This window comes from Cibotium barometz, chromosome 23 (assembly GCF_041138505.1).
Source record: "Cibotium barometz isolate CiBa-2024 chromosome 23, ASM4113850v1, whole genome shotgun sequence".
Lineage (NCBI taxonomy): Eukaryota > Viridiplantae > Streptophyta > Polypodiopsida > Cyatheales > Cibotiaceae > Cibotium > Cibotium barometz.
In genome coordinates, this window is record NC_141068.1 from 49932777 (window position 1) to 49947248 (window position 14472).

General features: G+C 41.4%; 1 protein-coding gene across 1 annotated transcript; it reads left to right on the forward strand.

The window, feature by feature from the left end:
* The first annotated feature begins 748 nt into the window (after positions 1-748).
* Positions 749-3609, forward strand: LOC147626049 (exocyst complex component EXO70I-like). Its single transcript, XM_086817890.1, has one exon. The coding sequence runs from the start codon at positions 1143-1145 to the stop codon at positions 3300-3302; it is 2160 nt and encodes a 719-aa protein (XP_086674016.1). The 5' UTR covers positions 749-1142; the 3' UTR covers positions 3303-3609.
* The last annotated feature ends 10863 nt before the right edge of the window (positions 3610-14472 follow it).

Here is a 14472-nt window from a genome sequence, read left to right on the forward strand (position 1 = left end):
GAAAGAATGTATGCATACAAAAGATGATATGTATATTTTCAAAAACCATGTATAGAGACCTACTTTTGTGTATCTGATATAAGGAGAGTTTTTTTTTTCAGAAATGAGATGGACATTTTAAATATGCATGAAAAGCCAAAGGAAACATACTAAAGTTGTGGCACTTTAGGGGTTCAAAACCCCCCTTGTGCTTCCTTGTGGCAGCATCGCGCCTACAAGTGGATAAATAAGCGCCTGTACGGATGGCTGTCTATGGGCGATAAAATTTGGTAACTATGGGAGGATCTTGGGCCAAAGGCTAGTTGAAAAAAAAGAAAAGAAAAGTTGTGGCACTAGAGGGCAAGAGCCCTTACCGCCACTGCTTGGGTTCAATACCCGCCCCCTCTTCCCGCATACCTAAATGGCATGTGGTGTGTCCATTTCCTCAGTACAAAATAGATAAAAATATGTTTAAAAAAAAGACATAGTCAAGTTTTTATGTTACGTTTAAAAAAAAGACATAGTCAAGTTTTTATGTTTGTAGTGGGCCCCTCGCCCATGTGCAAAAGCGTTTACGTGTTCCCTCATAGCTCACTTCGCCCTCTTTCGTTCAGAAAGCCTCGAAGCCACCGCATGACACATAATCAAGCCTCAGCAAGGCGACACACACTCACGCAGCTTCTTGCCAAAGACACATCAATGATGATTATTTTTTAGTTGATTTTTGTTAATGACATCGCCATGTACAGCCAGCTTGGGAAGATTTTGTGTTGTCTTCTCAGAAAGGCTACTTTGCTGGATTTGTTTTTTTCCAATGTGTCTGTGTGTGTGTGTATGTGTGTGAGAGAGAGAGATCTCATTCTGCGCCAAGCTTTTTGCTTTTAACCTGATTTCTCTCTTTTGCTTGTTTTTGGGCGCACTTGTGAGCAGTTCTCAAGGTTTAAAATAATCACTTTGCCGGGGTTGTAGCTCTCGAATACTTGTTTGTTTTAGCTTACTTCAGCTGTCCACAGCATAAGACTTTATGTCTTGATTAAGCAAGTTTCAGTGGTCCAGCATTTGTTCCTTTTTGCAGAGCTTTTCATCCTAGTGATATATGATTATGAAGGCACTGCAAGCTTAATCTTAATGAAAAGCTTGTTTAGTTTCCTTTAAGAGCAAGCATGGGTCTAGCCAGAAGTGATCATCTCAGCCCTGTCTCTCCTCTGAACAGAAATCTGTCATCATTCAGCTCCTCTGGAGAAGATCTAGAGGATGGCAAGCCTGCAGCTACTCCTAAACACATTAACGGATATGCCGACATCCCTTCAACTACAAATGCCCAAAAGAAGTTGAGGGTCGCAATGGAGAATGCAGCTCACTTGCAACACGCGTTGGAGAGATGCAATTCAAGGACACAAGGCATCGCTGAGAGGCTTCCTGCATTGGAAGCCTTCATGGCAAGCCTTCAATCCAAGGCGAAATCGAGCAAAGAGCTTGAAGATCGCATAGACATGGCATTGCGGCCCACACTGTCCATCTTTCAACTGTTTGATAAGGTGCATATGTACGAGAACCATCTCTCAGAAGGCCCGAGAGGCGATGTGGGGCGGTACATGGAATACATTTCAATGCTGGAAAGGTTGGTGGATAGCCTTGAGAAGAAGTGCCCGGGGGCATTGGAGAGCTTGCAAGAGATGGTTCAATTCCTGAGAGGCGGCAAGATGGTGGACAAATTCCGCCTGCACAAGCTGCACGAGACATCACTGGCTCTCAAAACGCTGCAGGCTGGGCAGGAGAATGTGAAAGCCCATGAGGATCTTCGGAATGAGGCGTTCGAGCAGCTGGAGACGGAGTTCCGGCGGATCCTCACCGATTACGGAAGGCCCATGCCGGTGCGTAGCGATCTTTTCCTCAAGGATGGCACCTACAATGCCGCCTTCATCCCACCGGCCTTGCTGCCGGCCCCCCTGGTGCAGCTTCTGGAGGAAATTGCTGCAAATCTGGCCAACAAGGGCCGATTGAGGAACTGTCTCGAGATATATGAAGATATCCGGAGCTGGAAAGTGTATGAGAATTTCCATTCCCTGAGCCCCGCCTACTTGCAGTACATGAAACCAAAGGCCTTGGACTCCTTGGAATGGGCTACCCTTGAGCAGTACATCGCCATGTGGAACCGACACATGTACGTGCTAGTAGAGGTCTTCCTCAAGCCAGAGAGAGCCCTCTTCGACAGCATCTTCGACTCCTGCATCAGCTCCGAGTCATACGACTGCACTCAATGCTTTGGGAGGCTTGTCATGAAGTCCGGGCTTGCTGAAATTCTCGACTTTGGGGAAGCTTTTGCCAAGAGCCAGAAGGAGCCTCAGAAGATCTTCAAGCTTCTGGACATGTTTGAAACCCTTGAAAATGTGTTCCCGTCTCTAGCAGAGGTACTCCATGGGGACGGCTGCCAAGGTGTCCGCCTGAGCATACGGGAGCTGCAGAAGATGATCGTTCATGGGGCATGCACTGTGTTTTGGGAGTTTGGGCTGCAAGTAGAAGTGCAGAGGGAGGGCACCCCTCCTGATGATGGAGGGATCCTGAAGCTTGTCAGCTACGTAGTCAACTATCTCAAATACCTCATTAGCGACATGTACAGGCAAGGCATTGCCGAGGTGCTTAGAATCGAGCAGAGCTGGCGAGGCGGCGCCATGGAGGAGGCAGAGCTGTCTACTGCCATTCTTCACATAATGGAATCCTTGCACAGGAATATAGAATCTAGGTCCCGCATGATAGAGGAGCCTGCTCTATCGTGCGTGTTCCGGATGAACAACTACTGGTACATCTACACGCGCTCTAAAAGCAGTGATTTGGGACCTCTCCTCGGGGAAGACTGGCTAAATGAGCAGGCGGAGAGAGTAGAACACATAGCTCTTCAGTATCAGAGAGAGGCATGGAGTAGTGTACTGTCCCATTTGAGCATGGAAGGCCTTCATGCGTCCTCAAACAGCAGCAGATCCCGAGAGTTGCTTCAGAGCCGCATCAAAGCTTTCCAAGAGTCCTTAAAAGACATACATCTCAAGCACTCGAGGTGGCGGTTTCCGAGCCCCGAGCTGCGTGAGCAGATTGGGATAGCGGTCCTTCAGCTCATCGTGCCAGCCTACAGAAGCTACGTCTTCAACTGTGACCAGCTCGCCCAGCAGGGCGATTTCATGAGCTCTGAGCTGACTGCAGAAGACATAGAACAGATGCTCATTACTTTGTTTCAAGCGAAGCCTGCATTCGGGAGGATGCCTCATCATGTCAAACCATCATATAGGCATGCTAATGGTAGGTTGGTGCATGAGTCCACCAGATCTTAGCACCTACCGCATCATGACAAATCTATCATAGATGGGCAAACTACTGACATGAATCTACATGAGCAACATGGCTTCATCATACTCCTCCTGCCAGCATGAGTTGAGTTTTCAGCAGCTAGTTGAAACAACATCATTCATCGGCGCTCAGCTTCGCTCTTACTTTGACTTTCTGTCGACCTTGACCATTAGAACGGAATTCCTGTGTGGTGTACTGGGGGCCATTGACAACACTTAAAGTCCTCTATTTGAAAATTCTCATGTTTTACATTTATTGTACAAAGTAATACAATTTTCAACTTGGGATGTGCTGGGACTTCTTATAATCACATGTTGTGCTTCTTACGAGAGGGATACATTGGTATTTGTGCATGGCTTTGAAAGCTAAAATGCTCAGGCATAGACACGCCCATGATATGTATTCACCTGCCACTAGATCAGCTCCCACCGCCCGCACCTACAGACACATGTGCATCTGATTCAAACAGAGAGAAGATGGGTCTCAAATTTCGTTTTGCATTGATTAATTAGTTGCTCAAGAGAGACTAAGGGAAGAATTCTCCATATCTACACACACATTACATACCATACATGATATAAATGTACTGTCACATATTCGATTGTAAAGACCGGCAGGGGAGAGAGATTGACCTTAAATATCTAGCTAAAGCATGCATACCACTTGTTGACCTATGACATGACCAACATTGGGCACTATATATAGATGAGTTTGGCAGTCTCTCTATGCCATATTGACATCATAGATCTATCTTCACTTCGTTTTGCGCCCTTGCTACCTCTGTCTAGAGCCTACCTAGACCGCCTTAAAACTTCTTGCCAGAGCGCACTGGTGGGCGAATGCTATTAGTTTGTTATCTGGTTTGCAAACAGCAATTCAATATTATACTCCATCTCTCTTGCATCAAGTTCTTTATCCTACGGAAGATTTTGTTGATTGTGCATGAGCAAGTTGTATTTTCTTATAGTTTCGCTTACACTTCTTTCTCCCTTTTTTTTTTCTCCGACTGGCCTTAGGCCCATCCAACATCTTCCCATAGTTACTGATTTTTCACCGCCCATAGGCACTCGCCCATAACCGCTTAGGGCAATGCCGCCGAGGAAGCACCAAGGGGGGTTTTGAACCCAGGACCTCTTGGTCTTAGGCAAACACTTTCACCACTTGAGCTATCACCTCATTGGCTAGTTTCACTTACACTTCTACCAGGGTCAAAGCATATATCGGTGTGGTACCAAAAAGGGGTGTCTTGGTTCCTTTTCATGTAGTAAATTTGGAGGGAAACAATGGAAATAAAGAAAAGAAAAAACTATTTTCTCTGCAAATAGTAACGACCATCTTTCACTCTCCCTCCCTCCATGTAAGATTCCTCCCTCCAGCTTTTGAGGTGTAAAGGTGCAAGAATCTCCCCTTCTATTCTTGAAATTATTCCCCTCTCTGAAATAGAAGAAAGATCTTGTTTTGGTCTAGAGAGAGAGAATCCAAAATTGAGATATCTTTGGATATAAAAATTCTCCTAGTGCCTAAAATGGATTCCCCTGAAACACAAGTTCAAAATGAACTTTCCAATGTGCATTTGGAATTAATTGAGAATGTGTATAAGGGACCTTAGCCTAAGGGTCTACATTTTCAGAAATTTTTGAATTATGGTCCAATTAAGGTTCCAATGGGCCAATTGGATTAATTCAAGTGTTGGGATGAGATAAATCCAAGAGAATAAAAGAAAATACCCAAAAACGAGTAAATACTCACATAAGATGAAGAGTTGACTGAGTAAAAGGTTTATTAGTTAAAAATTATGAGATATTACTAAAAAAAAAGATATATTTTGGAATAATGATGCATTTTTGACACCTTGGTAAGGAGAGGGGGAGTCTTGCGGTAGGCGCCTATTTCACATGTGTGGAAGGGTTTTTGATTCAAAAAAATTGTGATATTTTTATCTCTCCTCTCTCCTAGATCAAACCAAATAAAAAAGGGAGCCAAATTGGTCCAAATCTTATCCAAATTGAGTCAAACTGAACTTGGAAAATTCTAGAACCCAATTGGACTTGGTTAGTGGCCTCCCTCACCTATAAATAGACCTTCAATCTTTTGTTAAAAAATATAGGAGCTATACTATGCCAGTATTATATTAAAATAATCATATTTTCTATTACCTTTAAATTTTCCTCTCTCTTGGGAGCTTGGAGCTCTCTCTCTCTCTACAACAACTCTTGGAGTGACTCTTCTCCTCTTGGTGGACCAACTGATTGGTTGGGGGCTTCACTGCTAATAGAGAATTAAGCCAAACTTGGAGGTAAAATCAAATTTTATGTTTTTTTCCAATTTATCTCAATGACTTTCTTCTTCTCAACCTCTCTCAAGCTTGAGAAGCTTTCTAAATAAGTGTTTTAATTCAAATCAAGCTTTACCTTAAAGTTTTAATGCTTAATTAAGAGAAATTTAATCTTTATGCTTATTTGTAATGCTTTCTTTAAGCAAATCTCTCTCTCTAAAAGAATAGCCATCTTTATGGCTAAATCCCTTGAAAAAGGATGCTTCTCAATGATAGTCTCTTAATTCGAAGCTAAACTCTAGGCTTGATAAGCTAGAGATTAAGAAAATGGCATTTTTATGATTTTGTGTTAACAAAATAATGGTTATTTCTTTTAGATTATTTATAAGTAGTTAAAAACTACTTTGATTGATTCTAAATGAGAAAAGATTATCCTATCAATTTGGGAAAAGAGAAATAATGGAATAAGCTTAATCTAGTGGGATAATCATAATTAAGTTTATGATTATGGTTAAAATTATGATTTAAATTCATAGTTTGATTTTAAGCATAAAAGAGGAACTACTATCATTTTTCATTACAAGCTTTTACTCTTTTAAGAAAAATTGAGAATGATCAGTAATAACAGCGAAGCTATGGTAAAATTTTTAAAAAATAATACATATCTTATTTTTATGCATAATGCCAAAAGAGGACTTCCTACCATATTCTAGGATTGGACATCCTATGCAAAAAGAATGATTTTCATCATATTCATGAGGAATGATTTTTTTGTAATTATGCATAATTCATTGATTATGAGAAAAGAGTAAATTTTGGTAAATTTATTTTGTACAAAAATTCCCATGATATTTGAGATCCAAGTAATTAAATGGTAAAAGAGAATTTTTTTGCATAATTCAAATTATGAGTATTTATCAAAAGTAAAATTTTGAGCATTATTAATTTTATTGGAAAATATGGGTAGAATTGATTTTTGTAAATCCCATGAATCTTTTACTTAAAAAAACAACGGCTGTGCCTCTTGATGAGAAAAGCGTTGGTCTTTATGATCCAAGTGCAAGTCTCTTCCTTGATCTGACCATGTGACTTACGAGTTTGGTCGGATTAGTTTGGTTAGCCTTGACTACATTAGAATAAAATATCCTGGAGGAATCGCCTATGTCTATTGGGCGAGGGAAGTTTTTTTGGGTTCGGTTTTGGAAGAACCAAGGGATTAGTCTCTTGTCCGGATATCCATGGGCAAGGCCCCGAGTGAGAGGTTTTACGCTGTGCAAGAAGTGCTACTTCTGCTGCTGCTAGCACCCCGAAATTCATTGCGCGGAGGGGGCAGGGATCTTTCACTCCCTCTCTCTCTTTCTTTCTCTCTCTCTCTCTCTCTCTCTCTCTCTCTCTCTCTCTCTCTCTCTCTCTCTCTCTCTCACACACACACACACACACACACACACACAAAGGCAAGACAGCTTCCATCGTTATGCATCTCTCTCTCTCTCTCTCTCTCTCTCTCTCTCTCTCTCTCTCTCTCTCTCTCTCTCTCTCTCTCTCTCTCGCAAAAAAGTCAAGGCAAACAATTAGCTTCCTTCCTTATGCATATGTATCCCATGTAGAACAACCCGATGCCTAGATGCCATTCATTGTTGTCGGCTTACTGGCTCTTGAACGAGGCATCATCGTCTACCGTAGCCCAAGCTCCAAATATTTAGCTGGTTCCTAGTACTGAGAGTCTTTGAGCTACGGTTAGTGACATCCATTTGTTACAATGTACCAAGGACTTAGCCAAGTGCATGGAGTCACAAAGTGAAGAGGTTTCAATAGAATGGAGAGACGTCGGTTCTAGAGGATACTTGTGTAGAGACGTAAACACATTGGAGCTACAGAGACTAAGCTAGGTACTTAGCTGATGAGATGTCAATAGCCTTAATTTTGCATTTGTGTCATGATTGCTTCATGCCATTAATGGATGGTTGTTTTCAGCAGGTTTCACCAATGCCACTATGGGTCCACATGTGAGCCTTGCAATGCAAATTCCACAAGAACTCATACCAAGTATGACAGATTACTGGGCTGCAAAAAGAAGAGAGAACAGAGAAGTAGGGCAAAGGATGTGGAAAGGATGAGAGAAAATGACCAGGTTGATGAGATCCAAAGAAAGAAGATTTGCAGAGCTATGGCCAAGTGCTGGCGCAAGGAAACACAAGGACTAACAAATGACATTAAAATAGAGATTCTTGGGTAACTCCTCCTACATCTAACATTTCATGGGCTGCTACAACCACCAGCAATGGAACTGGAGAGAGCAATTTTCTCCAACATTCGCAAAACCTTGTCCGAAGGGTGAACGAATAACGAGTTATTTTTTCAAAGGGCAACTGTGAAGGTGTGTATCAATTCCAATGATGATGCGGAGGATGCAAAGCTCTTGAGTAGCAGAACATCTGCCAAGGCATCGGGCATACATAGGAGCAACATCATTTCTGCCGATTCACACTTGCAGTGCGAGGATGACAATGGAATCTTTCCCCTGTTTACATGCCAACGATAGGTGCATCGTACTATCACCATCACACCAGAGATTAAAAACCTTGTATTTGACTTCTGTGCAATAGAGAGCCGTGTCTCCCCCCAAACAAAAAAGATATATGTCAAAAGAGGATTGGTAGAAAGGATTTTGTGATGTATCCAGTGCATCTACTTGACTTGCCCCAAGTATGCAATCTATCCTTGAATGCTCTCTCAGTTACCTCCCTCTGAAATCCTCTCAAACACTTTGCTAAGGTGGCATTGTGTTTTACTTTGCACTTTGCAAAGCTCGTACAGCTTTCTTATCCACTTTTTTCTCCCATTTAAGTACTTAAGTACTTTTTGGAGTTCTTTTAAGTATGCGTGGGAGGTCTCAAGTACACTTAGTAATAGCATTATATGGTAGTAATGTGTGTGAACACACTTGGGACCACCGAGGCACTTTTTCCCTCACTAGGAGGTTTTTTTCCCCGTGCGCGTATGTACACCCCTACTCATTTTGGGGTGTGTACGTATCTTTTGTATTTGGCACACATTTGTTAATTCTAATCAGTGAGTTTGTGTGCTCTCAAGCTACTCTATCTTGTGTGTGTGCATTATTGCAACCCTAACCCTAATTCCAATAATTGGTATCAGAGCTAGCTTCCTTGACACCATCTAGTAGTCTGCCTCTCCCTCATGACCCTGTTTTTCTGTCTTAGATTGAGATACCCTCTTAGGAGAAGAAGGTATATACTGGGGACGTTCTAGAGAGGCGTCATTTTGGATTAGTTCTGCTCGATTTTGGGTGTTTGGGTTGTGCGACGGTAAAGATTTGGTGTGCAGCAGCATCTACAGTGTCTTCAATAACATCGACCTCATCATACTTTTGCACTAACACTCTATTCTCTACTCTGTGTTATTTTTCATACACTTTGTAAGTGATTCAGTCAATTGGCAGCCATCTGAGGACGTTGCATTCAATGAATTTTGAGTACTTATAGTGTGTTAAAAGATTTTGCATTTAGTAGACAGTCATGGCTGGCAGTAGTGATGTATTCAATATGTTGTCTTGCTAAGGACAAGCTTGATGGGACTAACTACCCATTATGGTCCTGTATGATGAGGCATGTACTGGTTGCTAAAGGCCTTTGGAATGTGGTTAGTGGTAGTGAAACTTGTCCTGTTTCACACCTACCAATGCAACCAAGTGCTGCAGATACATCTGAAGTAGAATTTGATACAGATGTGGCTCCTCCACATACACCACCAATACCTCCCATTGCTGCTCAAACCAGACAGGATGGAAGAGATGCACAAGCACATGCATTGCTTGCACTTTTTGTGAAGGAAAGCATTATTTCTCATATTCAGTCATGTAAGACTTCAAAACAGGTGTGGGATGCACTTGTTGCATTATACCAAGTGCACAATGAAGCACGTGTTGCATATCTGCGCAAACAGTTGGAGTCTGAGCACATGAATGAGGGAGACTCAATGGAAGCTTCTTGACCAAGATTAAAGATTTTAAGGAGTAGCTTGCTAGTGTGGATGAGATATATCCTGATAGTACATTGGTGCCCACAATTCGCAATGGATTGTCGGATTCTTATAAGAGTTTTGCCTCTACCCTTAGACTCACGATGATGAAGGGAAATCCAAATGCCCTTACATTTGATGAGCTGGTTTCAGTACTCTTGCAAGAAGAGCAATCTAGGCAAAACAGATCTATTATGCAAGTTGGTGACCAAGCTTTTATTGCTAGTTAGAAAGGCAAAGGTAAAGCTTCTTTGCATGGTGGCTATAAGCCAAAATCAAAATCCTCAGGTAAGGATGCATAGAAAGAAGGTGATAAGCCTATAAAGAAGGGAAAATGTCACTATTGCAAGAAACCAAGGCACTACATAAACGAGTGCAAGAAAAGGCTAGAGAAAGAGAAAAAGAAAGAATCGGGCATGGTTGTGGCTGATGCATCTGCACCAAGTGCAAAGAAGTAGAAATCTGCAAGTTTTGCTTAAGATGATTGGACATGGATTGTACATTGCAATTATAACCCTTCTGTTCATGATGTATGCATGTCAGTGGCAGAATCGGATGCTTAGCACTTTAACATTGGTGCTAGTAAGCACATCATTTCACAAAAAAAATTATTCTCATCTTTGGAATCTGTCCCAAGTGCAGGAACCGTCACATGTGCAAATGGTTCCTCATATCCTATCAAAGGAGTTGGTAGAGTTGTGCTCACTGCAAATGGGGACACAATTTTTCTTTCTAAAGTTTATATGTGCCAAGCATTAAGAAGAACTTGCTATCATTTTCAGCCTTAGCCTTGTCAGGCTTGATGGTGAAATTTGTGGATGACCGATGTACATTTCAGGATAGAAATGATGGTTATTATATCATTACCTTAGGTACCTTGTTTCATGGCCTATACAAGATGGATGTATTTAAGAAGTTACAGTAGCATGATGCTTGCTCAGTCTCTACAACTCGTGCTATGAGTGATGCAAAATTATGGCATGCACGATTTGGCCATCTGAATTATGGTATTTTGTTACACCTTCAAAGGCATGATATGGTGTCTAAGTTGTCAACTCTTGAGACCCCTGCTAGACATGTATGTGAGGAGTGTATTCTTGGTAAAATGCATCGGGCATCATTTCCAAAGGATGGATCCGTGAGAGCTGTTAAGAAATTACCGCTTATACATAGTGATGTATGTGGTCCTATGAGGACACAATCTATTGGGGGATATCTCTACTTCATCACTTTTATTGATGATTACTCCCGATATAGCTGGGTGTATCCATTAAAGCAGAAGTCAGAGGTTTTTATGTGGTTTAGGCACTTTGTATCCATGGCTGAAAATGCAAGTGAATGTAAAGTTGGCACCCTTTGTTTAGATTGAGGGGGGGAGTATATGTCCAAGGAATTTCATGCATATATGGTTGAAAAAGACATAAGGAATCAATGTACAGTGCCATACACAGCTCAGCAAAATGGTGTGGTTGAGAGGAAGAATAGGTGTCTCATGGAGATGGCATGACGTATGGTGAAAGCCCAAGATTTACCTCATGGTTTTTGGTTAGAAGCAACTATGTATGCCCTACCAAGGCCTTGCAATCTAAAACTCCTTACGAAGCTTGGCATGAAAGGAAGCCTTCTGTGGCTCATTTGCATGTTTTTGGTTGTCTTGCTTATGCTCTTGTGTGCCTGAGCAACAATGTAGTAAGCTTGATGATAAGGTAGTTAAATGCATATTTGTGGGATATAGTTTAGAAAGCAAGGGATATAGACTCTACCATTCGGCCTCAAAGTGGATTTTGGTAAGTAGAGATGTTTTTTTTTGAAAACTCGGTTTAGCCCATGCTTTCATGCAAAAAACAGCAGAATGTATGCTCTCACAAGACATGTTTGATTTGCTCCTACCTTTGTTTAATGAAGGGAAGCCATATGTAGAGAAATTGAATGCTCTTGACCAAGTGCTGAAATTTAGCCTTTGCAGGTGCAAAATTAGCCTTTTGATGAGGCAATTATTGAGGATGTAGTGGATAAGGAGAGAGCAGCCATAGAAGAATCTAGGCATATGCCAAAATGACTTGTGCAGACATTGAGGGATATCAAGTTAGCAGCTTCTTTACCTAGCAAAACTCGTGTAGGTTCTCATCATGCAGATTATTCTCATGTGGATCATGTTCTCATTTCTACTTTATGTAATGAGTAGGAACCTATTTCCTTTGAGGAAGCACAGGATGATGATCATTGGATGCATGCTATACACGATGAGTATAACTCTATACTCTCAAGAATGACACCTAGTATTCGACAGATCTACCTCATGGCAAGAAGGCCATTGGTACCAAGTGGGTTTACAAGTTAAAACTCAAAGCAGATGGTAGCATTGACCACTATTTGCAAAGGGTATGCCCATCAAAAGGGCATTGATTATGATGATGAGACCTTTGCACCCACATCTCGTATGACTACCATTAGGTGTCTCATTGCTTTGGCAGCACATCATGGGTGGAATGTACATCAGTTGGACATTAAGATTGCATTCTTGAATGGTGATTTACATGAGGAGGTGTATGTATCGTAGCCTCTTGGTTTTGTTGTGAAAGCAGAAGAGTCTAAAGTATGCAGGTTGAAAAAGGCTCTTTATGGCCTTAAGCAAGCTCCTAGAGCATGGTATGAGAAGATTCATGCATACTTTGTTGCAAATGATTTTTATAATAGCCCAATAGAGAGTACCCTCCTCTATGTGAAGAGGAGTAAGGACACATTTTTGGTCATCGTTCTATACGTTGATGACATGCTACTCACGGGACCCAATATAGAATAGATTTCAGCCTTTAAAGCTGATTTACAGCTCATCGTTTGAGATGTTAGATTTGGGGCCCTTGCATTACTATTTGGGGATTTAGTTTATGCAGCGCAATGATGGCAATGTTATGCTGTAGTCTAAATATATACATAAGCTATTGAAGAGGTTTAATCTTAAAGAATATAAACCTGTGGCTACACCTATGGAAATAGGTACTCGACTTAGTCTTCAAGATGCAAGAGATTCTTTTGATGCTAGTTTTTATCAGCCAGGCTATTGGATCCCTTCTTTATGTGTGCAACACGAGGCTAGATATACAGTATGCGGTCTCACAGTTGTGCAAATTTATGCATAGCCCAGGTATGAAGCATTGGCAAGATGTTAAGCGGGTTTTCCACTATTTACAGGGCACTCAGTATTTTGGATTATTTTATCCAAGGGGGGGTGAGTCACAACTATATGCTTTCAGCGATTCAGATTGGGCTAGATATTATGACACACGAGTGTTCACTAGTGGGTTTTACTTTCACCTTGGTGATTCATCTATATCATGGCTCAGCAAGAAGCAGCCTACAGTAGCCACTTCCAGCTGTGCAGCTGAGTACAAAGTAGCTTTTACAGCTAAGTTGAGTGTGTGTGGCTTAGATGTCTTATGGGCTGATTTGGGTGTTGGACAGTCGTCTAGCACTACAATTTTCACTGAACTGACAGCTAGAGCACATTAGTAGTTGCGAGGAACCCAGTGTTTCAAGTCTTCAACTTCCAACTTTGCATCCATATCTTTCTCAAAGAGGGACCAATGCCCAATAAGGAAACAAGCCAAAAAACCTCAGCCTACCTTCAAATGGGTTCCCAAGGCTACTCAACCTACTCCATGTTGATACTAAATGGCCCAAAAGAATAGGAAAAGTCATCGCTCAAAGGAAGCCAATCCTAAGGTTACTTCAAGGTGTGGGTTCCCACTCATCTTCTCCAAGCTCAAGGATTCTATGAAGGTAACAACTGGATTTGGATTCCAAAGCACATCTTGATCATTCCAAGAGTAGTTAATGTGCAGGCCTCACCAACACCTCGTAAAGAGAAAGAAGGTCATGATTGAACCCTTACCATCCCTCCCTCAAAAAGTCTGGATTCCCAAATGCATTCAAACATTGGAATCTAATTGGGGAAGGGGGGAAAAGAGGATCCTTTCTCTTCAGCAAATTGTGCTTCACTAAGAGAGGCTTCACATGTAGCTTCTTCATTAAGCTCACCCTTATCTCCACGGGTTTTATACGATGAATCTACTATAATGGAGATGCCCCACACAAACTTCAACTACCCACATCTCCTTCGAAAGAAGAACCCATAGGCTTAATTAGGTCTTACAAAAGTCCTTTGCCACTCGATGTCAACATTACTATGGTGCCAAAGTGTTCTTCATCAGATCTACATCATCCTCAAGGAAGATGGAAAAATTTGCTTCAAAAGTCTCACATCACCCTTTGAGAAGTCCACAGATGATGAGAAGTGAGAAGGGGGACGTACAACCAACTTCTATAATTTTACCCCCAAATAAAATTCTTCTCCCTGACAACTTACGTTCACATAAAACGGGAGCCTATTGGGAAAACATAACTCCCACAAGTATAGTAAATATTAAAACCATACTAAAACATATAACACATACCACATATTTTATAAAAAAAACCCTAAAAAAGACAAAGAGCTAAGCACACAAAAATACAAAGAGAATCCCTAAGAGCACAAAGTTTTCATAACTCCTTTGGCTGATGTACAGACCTCGTTCAATGGATTTCACTTGGTGCGACACCAATGCACCAATTCGGGATCCATATTGTCAAGAATGGTGTTATGAGGGAGAGTTTAGCATAGCATTTTACACACTCATGTTACTTTTATACACCCTTAGGAGTGACTTGTTGTGGAGGTAATTTTACTGATTTATTTTTACTACAATTCCATCCTGTAGCTCCATGCCATCATACATGTAAACGATGTATGCTTCTTATTACATCCCACCTTTGTTGGTGGCAATGTATTTTCAATGTTATGG

What these genes read in the sequence shown, in the direction of transcription:
- LOC147626049 (XM_086817890.1), top strand. Translation starts at nt 1,143, where the DNA reads ATGGGTCTAGCCAGAAGTGATCATCTCAGCCCTGTCTCTCCTCTGAAC.